Source organism: Chelonoidis abingdonii, chromosome 7 (genome assembly GCF_003597395.2).
Source record: "Chelonoidis abingdonii isolate Lonesome George chromosome 7, CheloAbing_2.0, whole genome shotgun sequence".
NCBI classification, from domain to species: Eukaryota; Metazoa; Chordata; order Testudines; family Testudinidae; genus Chelonoidis; species Chelonoidis abingdonii.
In genome coordinates, this window is record NC_133775.1 from 42,918,627 (window position 1) to 42,934,905 (window position 16,279).

The following is a 16,279-nucleotide window of genomic DNA, read 5'->3' on the forward strand; positions in this document are numbered from 1 at the left end:
TGAGGTGAGCAAATCCACCAATAAGCGCAGGACCCACTAAGGTAGAGGAGGAATTCTAGGAGATCAGGGAACCTACCCTAGAAGAGGAGACTTAAGAAGCTTGGCTTTGTTTGGCCTAAGCAAACGAAAACTAGAGAGAGATATGACTGCTCTGTATAATACATTAGAAGGATAAACACTAAGGAGGGAGAGGAGTTATTTAAGTTAAGGGCCAATGTTGGCACAGGAACACATGGATAGAAACTGGCCATCAACAAGTTTAGGCTTGAAATTAGATGAAGGTTTCTAGCTATCAATGGAGCGAAGTTCTGGAATAGCCTCCCAAGGGAAGTAATGGGGGCAAAAAACCTAATTGGTTTCAAAGACTGAACTTGATAATTATATAGAGATTTGGATTTTATTCTTCCTAACAAATTGGATTCTCTGACTTACTATTCAACTTCTAAAACACCTTTGAAGACTCATCTTTTTGGCAGGGGATAGTATGATGAGATTGCCTACAATAGCATGTAGCCCATTTGTGACTGCTAGTAGCAAATATCTCCAATGACCAGAAATGGGACACTAGATGGGGAGGGCTCTGAGTTACTACAGTGAACTCTTTCCTGGGTGTTTGGCTAATGTGTTTCACCAACATGCTCAAGGGCTCACTGACTGCCATATTTGGGGTTGGGAAGTTATTTTCCCTCAGGTCAGATTGGCAGAAACCCTGGGAGGTTTTCACTTTCCTCTGTAACATGGGGAATGGGTCACTTGCTGGTTTAAATTAGAGTAAATGGTGGATTCTCTGTAACTTAGATTCCTTATATCATGATTTGAGGATTTCAGTGACTCAGCCAGAGATTACAGGTTTATTACAGGAGCGGGTGGGTGAGATTCTGAGGCCTGCAATGTGCAAGAGGTCAGACTAGATGATCACAATGGTCTCTCCTGGCCTTAAAGTCTAAGAAGAGTCTAAGTGGGAATAGCTTAATCTTCAGTTATATAGCAGAGCAACTGGGGCTTACATGCTAACTAAATGAACAATGAAATATGAGGATACAATAGGGGAATACCTGTCTTCTTTTTAAAATATTTTAACTTTTATTTTTGAAATGTAGAAAATGTAAAGTAATCTACTCTAAAAGGAGGAATGGGGCTATCTGTTCCTTATGGCTCACAATGAGGGCATATGGACTCTATAATCTTACATTGTATATAGATAAGTGTTAGGAGTAGCACCAGCAGTTGCCCAGGACAGAACTTTGCCCCAAAGTACCCTGATCCCACAGTGATTGTTATTCAAGCTCAGTATGGATCATTAGTTCAACAAAGGCTGAACAATATTATTTAAGTTAAAGAAGAAACAGCAACTCTCCAATGAGCGTTCTGGGACTTGAACATTTGCTGGTCAATGCTGCTAATATGGTGGCTTTGGAGGACAGCCGGCAAATCTGCAGCTACTGAACAAGCCAGGGAAAGGTAAATAGGGAAAGCTGCTGGTTTTATATCACGTCAGAAACGCATCTTGATTATGAATAATCCCATGTGGAGATAAAAATTATGTGCTGCAACATATGAAAATCTACACAAGTAGCACATGCACTTTTGCACAAAGATGTTATAATAGAAAGTAGCTTCTTTCTTTTACAGTTTATACACCTCTAACATTTTTTAACATGTAATCACATACTATCCATGCATATGAAAGCTATATATCCTTTCCATCTCAGTCCATTTGGCTCTTTCTCAGGCAGAACAATCTGAAATAGAGGAATTTAAATGAAAAAGGAATCAAGCAGAAGCTAGCTTGTTTTGTGGTTTCTGTTTGGTCTGGTAAGGAGCAAACGACAATAGACTTTTATCAAGTAAAATACGATAAAATTGTATTTTAATCAGAGCTCACGTGGAAGAACAATTCTCCTGACACCATTTGTTTACTAAAAGATGACAGTGTGAAATGGTCCAGTTGTTCGAGTAGCAAATTTGGGGTGCTCAGATCTGCCTAGCTACAGCACACTGTAAAAATGCTAGTTAAGATTCTTCCTATTTATCTAGTCTGAATCTGAGATGATTCTAACATTTATTCTCTGGAGAACCTGGAGACAGCTATAAACAAGAGGCTGTCATGGATTTTACTTTATTTTATTAAATATTTGATACTTTTGCCTATTCTCAGGGATTTATCTCATTGAAAGATTAAATTGTCTATGCAACCTGGAAACAATTGTCTGAGACACTCAATCCTATTTTAATGGGAAGGATATACCAAAGGGGTGGTCTGGTTGAAGTATGATAATGCAATAAAGCAGATGGGTATTTCCCCTGATTTAGATGATTAAAACGGAATCAAGCTCAGTTATTGGCATTCTAGGGTAGTCCTGAGGAACATCAAGAAACTGTAAGGCCCACAGAGCTGACTCCTGTTACGTGTGAACAATGAAAGGGGGAACATGAGGTGGCACAGCTTCTCCCCATTTCTTCAAAAAGCACAGGGAGAATCCCACCCTGCTCTCCCGCTCCCTGGCCCCCAAGGAGTGCTGCTGCCCTAGATCCCACTCTTCACTCCATTCATATAGCATCACCTTCCTCTGGTGATAGGAAGATCCCACAATACCAGACTGGAAATCAAGGTGAAATGGCCCTCCTATCCCCTGTTCTGAGCAGCAGTGCATGTGTGACAGGGAAAGGCTTAGGGACTGGAGGTGGAAAGATGTTTGAAGAGCTTAACTTTAGATGCTGGTGAAAAGAAGGACAGTAAAGGAAGGGAGTGAGGGAAGAAATAGCAGCCTGTGATGTAGTGATGGAGAGTTCAAGCTAGTGAGTACAAGCAGCATGGATAATATATTTTGAGTACCCTAAGCTTTTGATTTTGACAAAGTTGGGTGCATATTCGCAAAAGCCATTAAATTGGGAACCAGTATGCCCTTATAAATGCTCCTGTAATTAAAATATATACATATTTGCTAAAATCTGTGCTTTGTTACAACTATACAACCCCACTGGAGGAATTTGTCAGAATACAAGTAGAAAGGGGAGGCAGAGAGGAGGATTTGATCAGAGAGTTAAGAGTAGAGAAGAGCTGGTGGGGATTGGAAGTGAATGACAGAAGAAACGAAGGATTGCTTGGGCATGAACAAAGCAGCACTGCAGGAAGAAGGGATAAGTTGATAGCGGAGAAAGTGAACACAGCCACAGGACTGCCACAAGAGATGCTCAGTGAAGTAGGGGCAGGAATAACAATTAGAAAAGCCGGGGCTGAATTTGGATATTTTACACCATTCAGCAATTCAACTGATTACCAGTGCACCTTTATCATTGCAACTTCTATAATCTATTGAATCGACCTTCTTTGAAACAAGACATCTAAAGAACTGACATATGTCTGCATATAAGTCATTGCTTGACAAAGTAGTAATTTATTTTTAGATTTTAGTCACATCTTCCTCATCAGTGTATCATCTAAATCTGACACTTATTAAATTTGTCATTCTTAAGGTTTCATCTGTCTCTAGAAGTTTATTTTTTGAATTTTCACTAACTCCTGAGGCCCCTTCCAATCCTGATATTCTATGATTCTAACAGGCTTGGAATACACTATAAAAGGCCTTAAACCACTCAGGTAAAGTTCTAGGCATCATTTCAGACAGCTCAGTGAAAACATCTGCTCAGTGGTCTAAAACGAAAACAAAATGTTAAACTATATTAAAAAGAAGAGAGAAAATACCAAAATATTAGAATGCCAGTACATAAATTAATAACACACCCTCACCTGGACTATTGTTTTCAATTCTTGTCACCCCATCCCAAACGGATATAGAAGAAACAGAAGACTGTAAAGAAGTCACATCCTGCTCCTTAGTGATCAGTGTTAAAACAGATTTTCTGATTCTTTGTGTGGGGGGGTACTTTTGTTTTAAAAAGTTTGTAGTTTGTATAGTAAGTACAGAAACATGAGAGTCTTCATATAGGCAAGGAAAGGGCAAATGGTGAGAAAGAAAAGTAGACTAGGACAGAAAATTTAAACAATCAGAATGAATGAAAATAAATAAAGTAATATGCTATAATTACATAATCCAGTTGCATCAAAGTATGTTGAGCAACCACTGATTCATGACAGAGTCATATGGTACTTCTATGTTTAAAAAAATGAGGTAAAGCATGCTAAATAAAATCAAAAAGAACATACTGTATCTCTGGATGTTGTAAAATGAAAATTTATTCAGTTCATTAATTCATGAAGTAGCATGTGTGTGATTATTTTGCCTCCAGCAACTGAAGAGCATTACTTCAGTGTATATTCAGGAGAATTGAGGAAAATTCGGAGAACCTGAGTTAACTGAACATTTATGACTATTATTGTTGATTTACATTGCACCATGTGTATATATAATACTTTTCAGACAGATTGAAATATGACGTCCCTTCCCTTAAGGTGCCTGTAATCCAATTAAGATAAAAATATGAGCAAAATGATAACAGGTGAAGGTGGGAGTGGGGAAGAAAGTGAAAGCAGAGAAAGCTGTTCCCAGGGAGTATAGATCTCTAATAGTAAACAGATCGTATACATTGTTTGTTTCAATTAGTTACATTTGATTATTTTAAATATATTCTAAAATGATGATATAATTTAAAAATCTGACTTTGGCAGCTTATCCTTAAAAGGCTTTGTGGAAGAAATATGTTTCTGAGAGAGATTTCAATGGAAAAAGCACGTGGATCATTTGGTACACAAGAAGTGAGAGACCGTTCTCAGGACAGCATGTAAGAAGACACAGAGTTCAGGAAAACCCTCATGAACATGCTAAATCCTATGTAAGCACCCACATAAATGCTCTCCTGATTAGGGATGCTTTCCTGAACTGGAGTTTACAGTGAAGAAGAAAACTAAAGGAGAGCAGTTTGGAAGGAGGCTTTTGCATTGGAAAGTTGGAAGAAATGAGAGCAGAGATGTAGGTAGAAGCAGGCTTGTGCAGAGCCTTGAAAGCAAAGGCCAATGAAGGGTTGTATAGAAGGAAATAATCTCTTCCACTGCTTGGACCATATAATTTTTATAAACACATTTTGCATAGATTGTAAGTAATGAAGTCAGAAAGCAGAAGAGATTACTGCAGCCTAAGTGAGAGATGGACAAGCAACAGAAAAGGTTTTAAGCAGTACGACTGGAGAGCAATGAACAGATTTAGAAAGGTAAGAAAAAGAACTGGCCAGAAAATTTTCAAATGAAAAAAAATTTCCCAACAAAATATAGCAAAATTTTTATCAGTTAAATTTTTTTACAGTTTTTTCCCAATGATCCCATCTATGGATGTTTGGAAAATTCTGTCAAACATATGTACATTTCCCAACATGATGATTTTTTTTTCCAGAAAAAGTGACAGTATTTGGTGAGAGCCTGGATGGAGGAAGAGTCAAATATGACACTAAAGTTACAAGCTTGGTTGACAGGGAGGGTAGCAGAATTACTGACAGAAATTGAGTAGGCAGAAAGAAGGAAGAAAGACGAGGAATTAACATTTCTATCCAGTTCTAGACAACAAAAAGATCCTTAGACATGTGGTTACTATTTATTCAATACTCAAAGTATATTCACCAAAAAAGTCCTAGTACACCTGTCCAATACTTTTAATATTGATATTTGATATTCATACCTGGTTTGTTAAATGTGTAGTCCGAGATTTCACTCAATTTAATAAAGTCACTAGAAATGACATGTCATGGAAGGGACATACGGAAAGGGGAGCAAGCAGGGGCATGCCCACCCCCCAATCAGTGTGGGCACAGAACTCCTCCAGGGCTGGGAGAGCGAGCTTCATTGGCCCCAGAGCAAACCAGCTCCTCCAGCCACAGAGGTGGGAGGGAAGCTTCTCCAGCCATTTGGGGCACAGAAAGTACCCCTCCAAAAAGTGGCCAAATTTTTATTCCTGTGCATGCTCCTGCAATGTAAAGATGCTCACTCTGTAATAGGGTAACCATGTTAAATAGGGATGACTATATTATTGTATCATGTTTCTCTAAAAGCAAAAGCTCACCATTGTAATGATTATTGTTTTGTTTCTGATATTTATATGGCATGGATCTGTAAACCTGTGAAGTTCCTATAGAAATAAATAGTTGAAAAATTCTGTCAAGTTTTAATTAGCAGTAGTCCATCCAGGAGGAGATTTCAGACAGATAAACAGAGATGCAGTACTAAAGAGAGAGACAGGAGGCCAGAGGAAGGGAAAGCTTGAGAGTTGCAGGAGAGAGGCAGTAGTGTAAGTCACAAGAGTGGATGATGTAACCGGGATAAGATGAAAGTGGAAAGAGGAGGATGAAGCTCTGCGGGATCTGAACAGAGGAAATAGAGAAAGCTGTTCCTAGGGAGTATAGATCTCTAATGGCAAACAGATCATATATGTTGTTTGTTTCGATTGGGGGGGATAGCTCAATGATTTGAGGATTGGCCTGCTCCCAGAGTTGGGAGTTCAATCTTTGAGGGGGCCACTTAGGGATCTGGGGCAAAATCAGTATTTGGTCCTGCTAGTGAAGGCAGGGGGCTGGACTCAATAACCTTTTGGGGTCCCTTCCAGTTCTATGAGATAAATAGGTATATCTCCATATATTTTATTTAAGAAGGGAGTCCCTCAGACAGATACATTGAAGGAATGATTAGAGAGGTAGAAAGAGAATCAAGAAAGCCTAGACGACATAGGTAGGGGAGAAAAGCAGGGGGAAGGAGTCACCAGGTGGGATGAGAACAGAAGTGAAGTCCTTAGATGTGGACAGTAGTAAGCCATCAATTACATTAGTGAGAACATTTTGAGTGGAGTGTGTGGGAACCATGGAAACCAAGGAGATCGAAGAGAGAATTAACAGGGAGAGAAAGGTGAGGCAGCACAAACAAATAGCTCAAGGAGCTGAGAGCAAAAGAGGAAGATTGAGATGGAGACATTGGGGGCAGGATGTATCAAAGGATGATTTTCTTTATAACAGATGTTACTTATGAGCAGTTCATGATTAAAACCAGAACGATCTGTTGCTGTACAGGAACACAGGCTAAGGAAACTGCTATGTCCTACAGCAGTTCTCACTCCTTTCCTCTCTTACATTTCAGTTTAGCAAGAATAAAAGTCACTATGAATTTTAAATGCAATTCTAATTGTGCTTATAAATGGTAGTTTCAAAAGTATGCATGTTACAATAAACACAAATTAGAGGTAAATTAAACCTTAATTATATCTAGCAAGTTTTACGTCCCAATTAAAAACAGTATTCCAACAATAAAAATGACTTACCACCTGAATTAGCTCTGCCACAATTGTCTAATCTCCCTAAACATTCTTTGTGTGCCCCAGCTCCACACTTAGAACATAAATAGCCTTGATAAAATGTTCCTCTGTAAAGTAAAATTAGATAGTGATATATTAAGTGATAAAAATCTGCATATATTAAATAATTAGCATAAAAATACTGTAGATTGCAGTAGAAGTCATTTGCTGTGCTGCACAATGATTGTACATAGAAGCTTGAAGAAGAGTGGCAACAGATCATGGGTAACATAGAACTCCAGTCTTCTTTTCAGAACTTCAAGACATTTAGAGCCGGATATTCTACCAGTAAACCAGGGGAACTAACATACTTCAGATCAATTGGGCACAAAATGGGGTTTGGCATGGTACATGCCAAAATTGTACCAACTATAAATACCACAGTGTCCCTATACTATCACTGATCCATACTCCATTTGATGTCAATAGGAATGTATAATGAACATGCATACTAGGACAGGATTCATTTTGGAGGAATTTTTTATCAGGATAGAAGTTTTATTACCTATATTATTGACTATAAACTGCTTCCATTAAAAATAAAAGTATAAGGAAAGATGGTTGATGAATGTTAAGAGCCGCTGAGCACACCTCACAGAGCCCTGCACTCTCCCCTGGAGGAATGGAATGCCTACATTGCAATTAGACACCCGCAGCCAGCCCATGTCAGCTGACTTGCGCTCAGAGGGCTTGGGCAAAAAAGGTATTAAATTGCTCTGGAAGCCTCCCACCTTGCAGGGTCATAGAGCCTAAGCTCCAGCCCGTGCCTGAACATTTCCACCACAATTAAACAGCCTCTTAGCCCAAGCCCCACGAGCATGGGGCCAACCGTGGGTTTTTAATTGCAGTATAGATAGAGTACACCTTTCTAATTGCTGGTAACCAGATCCCCTCGAGGCATGGCCCCTGCCCCACCTCTTTCCCCAAAGGCCCTGCCCCCATCATTCATTCCTCTCTCCCCCTCCCCCTGTTGCTCACTGGATTGTCTCCACCTCCCTTCTCCCTCCCGCCCCCACAGGACCGGCACTAGGGGTTTTAGCGCCCTAGGTGCACGGCAATTTCGCCGCCCCGCACCCTGGTCCCGCGGCTCCGGTGGAGCTGCCGCAGTCGTGCCTGCGGAGGGTCCGCTGGTCTGCGGCTCCAGGTCTGCAGGCACGACTGTGGCAGCTCCACCGGAGCCGCCTGCCGCCCCCTCCGGCAAAATGCCGCCCACCAATAATCCTGGCGCCCTAGGCGATTGCCTAGGCCACCTAAATGGAAGTGCCGGCCCTGTCCCCACATCTGGGCTCCCTCTGCTCTGGGGCTGGGAGGGGAGCTGCTGCAGCCTGACAAGGAGCCTGTATGCAGGTAGGAGCTGGGGCTGGTGAAGGTTAATAACCTGGCGCTTCCCCCAACCCCACAGTAACTGGACTTTTGGTGTCCAGTCAGTACACTTGACTGGATACAGCCAGGTCTCCTTTTCAACCGGACTTTCTGGTAAAAAACTGGGCACCTTGCAGCTCTAAATGGCACCCACACACAGATGCCAAAAACCGGACTGTCCAGGTAAAACCTGGATGGCTGGCAACCCTAAGTGTAGACGTACCCTAACTCTCATAAATTATAAGCTCAATTTTGAAGCCCTTTGACTTTCAAGTGGGGTTTAGATTCAAGCCTACCCATGGCTTTTATTCCAAGTCTGACCCACTAGGGAAGTAAGTTCATTGGTACATGCTTCGACCACCATTCCAGGAGGACATACTTCCATGCTGATGATGCTCGTTAAAAAAATAATGTATTAAATCAATTTGTGACTGATGTCCTTGGGGGGAGAATTGTTTGTCCCCTTCTCTGTATTTTACCCGCATTATACCATATTTTGTGTTATAGCAGTCTTGGATGACGACCCACTATATGTTGTTCAATTTAAGAACACTTTCACTGCAGATTTGACAAAACAGAAGGAAGGTACCAATATGAAATTTCTAAAGATAGCTAAAGCACTCAAGGTTTAAGAATCTGAAGTGCCTTCCAAAATCTGAGATGAACAAGGTGTGGAATATGCTGTCACAAATCTTAAAAGAACAACACTCTGATGCATAAACTACAGAACCCAAACCACCAAAAGAGAAAATCAACCTTCTGTCGGTGGTGTCTAACTTAGATGATGAAAATGAATGTGTGTCCATTCCGCACTGCCCTGGATCGTTATCAAGCAGAACTCATCATCAGCATGTAAGATCTCATTTTATATTGTTTTATTTTTATCTTTTTACAATTCATATATTTGTAATCGAAAGTAATATACAGTGTGCACTGTACACTTTGTATTCTGTGTTGTAATTAAAATCAATACATTTGAAAGCGTAGAAAACATTCAAAAAATATTTAAAGAAATGGCATGTTATTATTGTTGAACAGTGTTATTAAAACTGCAATTCATTGTGACTATTTTTTTAATCTTGCAATATATCACGATTAATATTTTAATCGTTTGACAGCCTTACTAACAACTTATATAAAACTGAAGAGCTGGAATCAGGAAATAGAAGAGGTAAGAGTGGTGCTAAGATGCTTGATAGTTATGGGTCACAATGTTGCAGGCATGAGATTTTAAATAGCCTTTCTGCTCTCATTTGAGGTCTGGTAAAAATTTCAATACCAAAACAAAAACACATAGGTTAGGTTTCTTTTACAGATAGTCTATCTTGAACAGTTCTCTCACCATGTATGTCATCTCCATACTCTTTTTTCCCAGCAAGGTACTTGAATTAAATTAAAATCAATACTTTACACTATAAGACTTACCTCAGAAGCATTTGACACACTTTGCAGGATGTGACACGAATGAAGGTGTGCATTTTGAACTCATGAAAATTTGTATTTGCATTGTCCGGTCTTATGTTGGATCTAGAGAAAAGTAAAATATATTATATGATAATACGCTTTTAATTCAAGAAATTTGGGAATACAATGCACCAAATCTAAACAAGAAATCTGAATCCACACACTGTGAGTCTTATTTTTGCATTGATATTTCTCTAAGAGACACACTCTGTGCCACACATCATGAAACAAAATATTTTATTATCCAAGCCTGTTCCCAAAAGATGTACAGTATAATCCATTTCTTAGATACCATAATAACTGGGAAAATAGCCACACATATCAGAACGATAGTCTGATTTTTCCTTTCTATTCTGAGGACCACTTCATATGACAAGGATCATCTCGTGAACCTGCCTCTCCTTCCAATTCTCCACTGCTTGAGTCTCAAAATGTTTCGTTCTGTGGGTCATCAGCAAAGACCATGTAGCACAGACTGAGAAACACCACATTAGAAAACGCGAGCAGCATATGCTGGACAGAGTTATCTAGCAACAAATTAGATGACTAAAGCTATTTCAAAAGTAATTATAGAATATTTACTGCTCTTTTAGCTAGTGTTCTTTGAATGAGTTTTCTAACGCCTACAGATATTTCTATACATTACTTTAGCCAATAAAATGGAAGACCTCTAGTTATGCTGTTAAAATATCAGCCTTCTTGAGAGAAACATGTACCTACAGAACTAATACATCTATAAACACGTGTAGACGATTTGTTGTGATCATATGCTAGTTTATCTTCCCCATTGTTTCTCTTTAAGCAGTACTAGCTTAGAGAAATTGCATTTATAATTTTGTTGCATTGTTACCTTGTTGAGGGTTTTAAAAAAAACAAACCGGTTACTCACTGTCTCGTAACTGTTGTTCTTCGAGATGTGCTGTTCATGTCCATTTCAACCAGGTCTGCACACACCGCGTGCACGCCGGCTGGAAGATTTTTCCCTTAGCAGCGTCCATAGGGTCAGCCTGAGCGTTCTCTGGAGTGGCGCCTTCATGGCGCCCAATATAGGGCCTTGCCGACCCTCCACCACCTCAGTTCCTTCTTACACCTCCGGTGACGGCTAGCTGGAACTTTGCTCGCTCCTGCAGCAAGCACTCTGGCAGTGTCTGATAGCATATAGTGTATACAGTTTCTCAGTTACTTAATAGTTGTTCCTTATAGTTACAATCAGTTGGTTTGGGCCTCCCCTCCCCAACAGCGTTCCCCCTCCTGGGGTATGCCTCGGTCTCCAGGGTTTAAGTTTCCCCGGCCTCTCTGCAAGCGGCTCTGGACGTGGTGGATGCAGCCTTGCGCACGCTGGCCACAGGGGTGGTGATGAGGCAAGGCTCCTGGCTACAGGTCTCTGGACTGCCCCACAAGGTCCAGCAGACCATAAAGGACCACCCTTTGAGGGATCCTCTCTTTTTTCTGAAAAAACACATACGAGACTTCACAGTCTGAAGGACTCTAGGGCTACTCTGCGCTCGCTGGGGCTCCACACGCCAGTTACCCAGCGCAGGCATTTTAGGCCTCAGCCTGCTCCTCGGCCTTACCAGCTGCAGAACCATCAGGACACTCCGTGTAGGCGAAACAGGCTGGAGTGCACGTGGCGCACACACACCTGGTTGGAATGGACATGAACAATCACTCGAAGAAGAAAAAACGGTTACTCACTTCCTCATAACTGTTGTTCTTCAAGATGGGCAGAAGCAGGAGTCGATGAGACCTTGGGTGGAAGCGAGGAGGGGGCGGTCCGTCCTGATACACTCGTGGACACCACAGACCCCTTAGGTTTTGAGAAGGGTGACTGACCACTCACTGGTCTCTTCTTCTTTACCGGCACCAGGGACGGACAGCGGTGCTGTGCTGAGGCCGACTTCTAATGGCCCGAGCCGTGGCGGTGCCAGCGGGGGAGGGAGCCTTAGAATCCTTAGTTGGGGCCGTTTCACATGCTGTTGGTGCCGGGGCGCTGCGCACCAATGAGGTCAGTGCTGGTTCAGTGGGTCCCGGGTCAGAGTGTAGCCTCAATGCCGCCTCCATCAACAGAAGGTTTAGACTCTCTTCCGGGTCTTTGAGGGTTCTGGGACAGAAACCCTTGCAGATACAGCACTTCTCCTTCTGGGGACTCTCACCAAGGCACCGCAAGGAGGAAGAGTGAGGATCACTCTTGGGCATAAATCTGCCACAGGCCTTGCAGAGCTTAAACCCTGGAGACCGGGCACACCCCAGCAGGGGGAACGTTGTTGGGGGGCCCCAAACCAACTAACTATAACTATAAGGAACAACTATTAAGTAACTGATAAACTACATAAATGATATATTATCAGACACTGCTAGAGCGCTTACTGCAGGAGCGAATGAAGTTCCAGCTAACCGTCACTGATGGTAAGAAGGAACTGATGGGGTGGAGGATTGGCAGGGCCCTATATTGGGCACCATGAAGGCATCACTCCAGGGGGCGCCCAGGACCACCCTACGGACGTTGCTAAGGGAAAAATCTTCCAGCTGGCATGCACTAGGTGCACACACACCTGGTTGGAATAGACATGAACAATCACTTGAAGAACAACTTTATTTAGCATTTTGTTCAGTTTTTCTTCTTCTGTAACTCTTTCCATTTCAAGGAGTTTGTTTGCGCTGTATATTTTTCTCCACTACAGGGTTTTGTTTTTAGTTTTATCTTTGTTGCTGCCGCATTAGTATTCTTATTCATTTTTATGTTCTATATAAAGCTAACAAGCATTTTTTAAAAAATCACATTTAGATTAATATAATGCTAAAAAAAACAAGATCATTGATATGCTAAGAACATACTTTGTTTCTAGATAACCTTTGTGTAAATCTATACCAGTGGAAAAGGAAAAATGAAATTAACCCTCACTAAAATGTTTTATTAACAAAACCAATTACTTTTCACACTGAGGTCTTTAGGATTATGTATGTCTCCGGTGCTTTGTTTGCTAAACTAACACAAGAATTAGGATTGGGGGGAAAATCAAGTAAAGGAAGGGGAGAAAATTTAAGAATTTGAAACACCTAAGTACCCAAGGTGTTATCAGAGACATACAATTGGCTGGTAAAGCTAGAGATACTGATAAGATGACATTTCACTTTTTCTAGATTATAAGCAATTCCCAGAATAAGATATTTTGTAGCGATGAACTGCAGTGATGTGTAGCACAAGCAAAGATCCAAACATCAGTATCTTTACTATTGACTGAACACTTATGAAAAATATTCAAAGCAGCCCTTTAGTAGTAAGTATTGATGCAGTGGTGTCAGAAAGGTCAGTCTTTTAACGCATCTCCTGAATATGAATGTGCTGAAAATGAAACTGAATTTTAAAGGCAAATGAGACTTGTCCGTTTCTACGCTTGTTAATGACCTTACTTTTAGCACTGTTTTCCACCATATGACTAATATCTCTTGTTGTCTATGTGTACAAGATACAGTGATGCAATTGTCATGTATCTTATCCTCCTAGAGGAGAAAGATACAGATATTTTATTATTTAATTTTGGAGATTATCATTATCCTATCAAAATTACTATGGGGCAATGTGATTTTAGACTGTAAACTCTTCATGGGCAAGGACTGTGTCTTAATGCGTGTTTGTATAAGGTCTAACACAATGAGGCACACAGTTCTGACGGGTATTTTAGGCCATGCTAATAATAATGTAAGAATTAAAAACTCTCAAGAATAACTTACAGTACACACTATGCTCCTAAAAAAGCTACTTTTTTCTTTAATATTTCGATTCAGAGCAGGATAGTTTGTGAAGGTATTTCAAGAGTATCAGCCTCACACACTCAGGCCTTGTCTACACTATCGGGGTAAGTCAATCTAAGTTACGCTACTCCAGCTACATGAATAACATAGCTGGGGTCAATGTAGCTTAGGTCAATTTACTGTAGTGTCTACACTGCGCTGCACTGACGGGAGACGCTCTCCCGTCGACTTACCTTACTCCTCTTGTTCCGGTAGAGTATCAGAGTCGACTGGAGAGCGCTCTGCGGTCGATTTAGTGGGTCTTCACTAAACCCACTAAATTGACCCCCGCTGCAATGATCGCAGCAGCATCGTTCCTGATAAGTGTAGATTGGCCAGAGAGACTCATCAAAGTACTTCTAAAAGAGTTAAAAAGCAAATCAAAATAAGCCCAAGAGCCTGATCATCTTCCCACTGAAATCTAGGACAAAATTCCCATTAAGTTCAACAGAGCAGAATCAAGCCTCAAAGTAACAAGTATAGTGGGTGAACAGAGAACGTGACAGTAACTCACACAGTAGGTCACCTATTATTATACTGCTTTACCATTTGCTCTGATACGCATGCAATTGTCCTATGCTCTCCTTTTAGTCTGTCTGCAAAGACTCTAATTTATACAAGCCGCTGAAAACACACCAGCTAGTAACAGCACTCACAACCTTATGCGTATGACCTACACATTGTTATTTTTTTTAAAATAAAAACTGATTGTCCCAAAATGTTTTTGTATGTCAATTCTAACATGAATAAGACCTATTTTACAGTTCTCAGTAAGAGAAAAAATATTGCCTCTGCTATCATGTTAGCAGAGAAAGCAAAAATCAAATGTGTAAAGGTCAAGAATTTTACAGATTAAATGAACATATTAGTACCATACTGGTAAATATTATATCATCTCTCTCTCTCTCTTTTTTTTTTTTTTTTTTTTTTTTTTTTGAACTACATACACTAGAAACAAGTCTAAATTCCAAATACTTGTGTCAAGGAAGAAAGATCAGTTCCAGAAAACCAAGTATTTTGTTTAAATTTCTTACAGAATGGACTGGACTAGGGCCATTGAAATCCTTCCATTTCCACTGCATATCACGTCTCAGCTTTAAACAGCTTCACGAAAGTGAGTTCTTCAAGGTTTATTAACAACTCACATAATGGTCTAGATTAGAGGTTCTTTAGATCAACACTTCTGTCTAACCCAAGAGGTAGGCCTATCTTCTCTACGTCAGAGCTACCCACAGCAATACAAGCTCTCACAGTATTTCCTTTACATAAAAATGTACCTCTGAGTTGCAACCACTTTGGCAAAAGGAGTGTCTGAAATCTTTGTTCTTGAAAGACATGAGCCTCATTGGATCTTCTGTGAAAACAAGGCAGCTGTTTGTAAGCCAAAGTAACTTTTAACCAAGGTTAACTCCTCCTTCCCTATCACACAGGAAATCACTCTTCTTTCATTTTGCCCAGGGCCATAACACCAAAAAGGAAAAGCATGACACATGCTACACATGAAAAGAGCAGGTAAATTATATGTTAGTACAATCAGTTAGTTAAGGAAAACAGCATCTTTACTCCTGTCTCGCATACATAATGCCTGAGCCTGAGAGCATCTAAAGTCCCCATAGCTAAGTGGATCAAGTGCTGTGTCACTGAAGCATATCCAGCCAGAGATTAAGTGATTCAAGAAGGGATCAGAGCCCACTCAACACATTGCACAGAGGCCTCCTGTGAGGAAAAAGACATATATGAAAAGAGAGGAATACTGTAAAGCTAGAACCTGGTCATCTCTTAATACTTTCTCCAGGCTTGACCTTCACTACTCTGCAGAAGCATCCCTATGAAGGAAGATACTTTCAAGCAGTAGTTCCAAAACAGATGAATACCGATATATTTGAGAAAAGTGGGATAATTTTTCTTCCGTTTTCTCTCTCCCTCTCTACTAATTTTTCCTTACTTTTTACGGCATCCTATTTGTCTCAGAATAGGGATGGGACAGGTTCTAGAGCAGGAATTTGTTATTTGGTAATTTCCTTCCTGGGGCTGACATTTCCTCCAGTTTACCCACCTGAAATAAGTTTTCAAAGGGTGAAATCAGGACTCCATTAAATTTCAAACGGGCCAGGATGTCACCCTAAGCAGCTATATGATTGATAGTCTCTTCAAGGTTTATTTACAGTTAAACTACAAAAAAAGACGGTTACTCACCTTTGTAACTGTTGTTCTTCGAGATGTGTTGCTCATATCCATTCCAGTTAGGTGTGCGCGCGCCGCGTGCACGTTCGTCAGAAGCTTTTTACCCTAGCAACACTCGGTGGGTCGGCAGGGCGCCCCCTGGAGTGGCGCCGCTATGGTGCCAGATATATACCCCTGCCGACCCAGCC

At 40.8% G+C, this 16,279-nt stretch overlaps 1 protein-coding gene across 4 annotated transcripts in view; it reads right to left on the minus strand.

The window, feature by feature from the left end:
- VAV3 (vav guanine nucleotide exchange factor 3) overlaps positions 1–16,279 on the minus strand; it is a 259,518-nt gene that overhangs the window by 90,406 nt on the left and 152,833 nt on the right. For all 4 annotated transcript variants that reach the window (XM_032803745.2, XM_075067838.1, XM_032803748.2 and 1 more), the window contains exons 16-17: positions 10,077–10,178; positions 7,257–7,357 (exon numbers count right to left, since the gene is read on the minus strand). In XM_032803745.2, the coding sequence (XP_032659636.1) occupies positions 7,257–7,357; positions 10,077–10,178 (203 nt within the window). The remainder of the gene's footprint in view (positions 1–7,256; positions 7,358–10,076; positions 10,179–16,279) is intronic.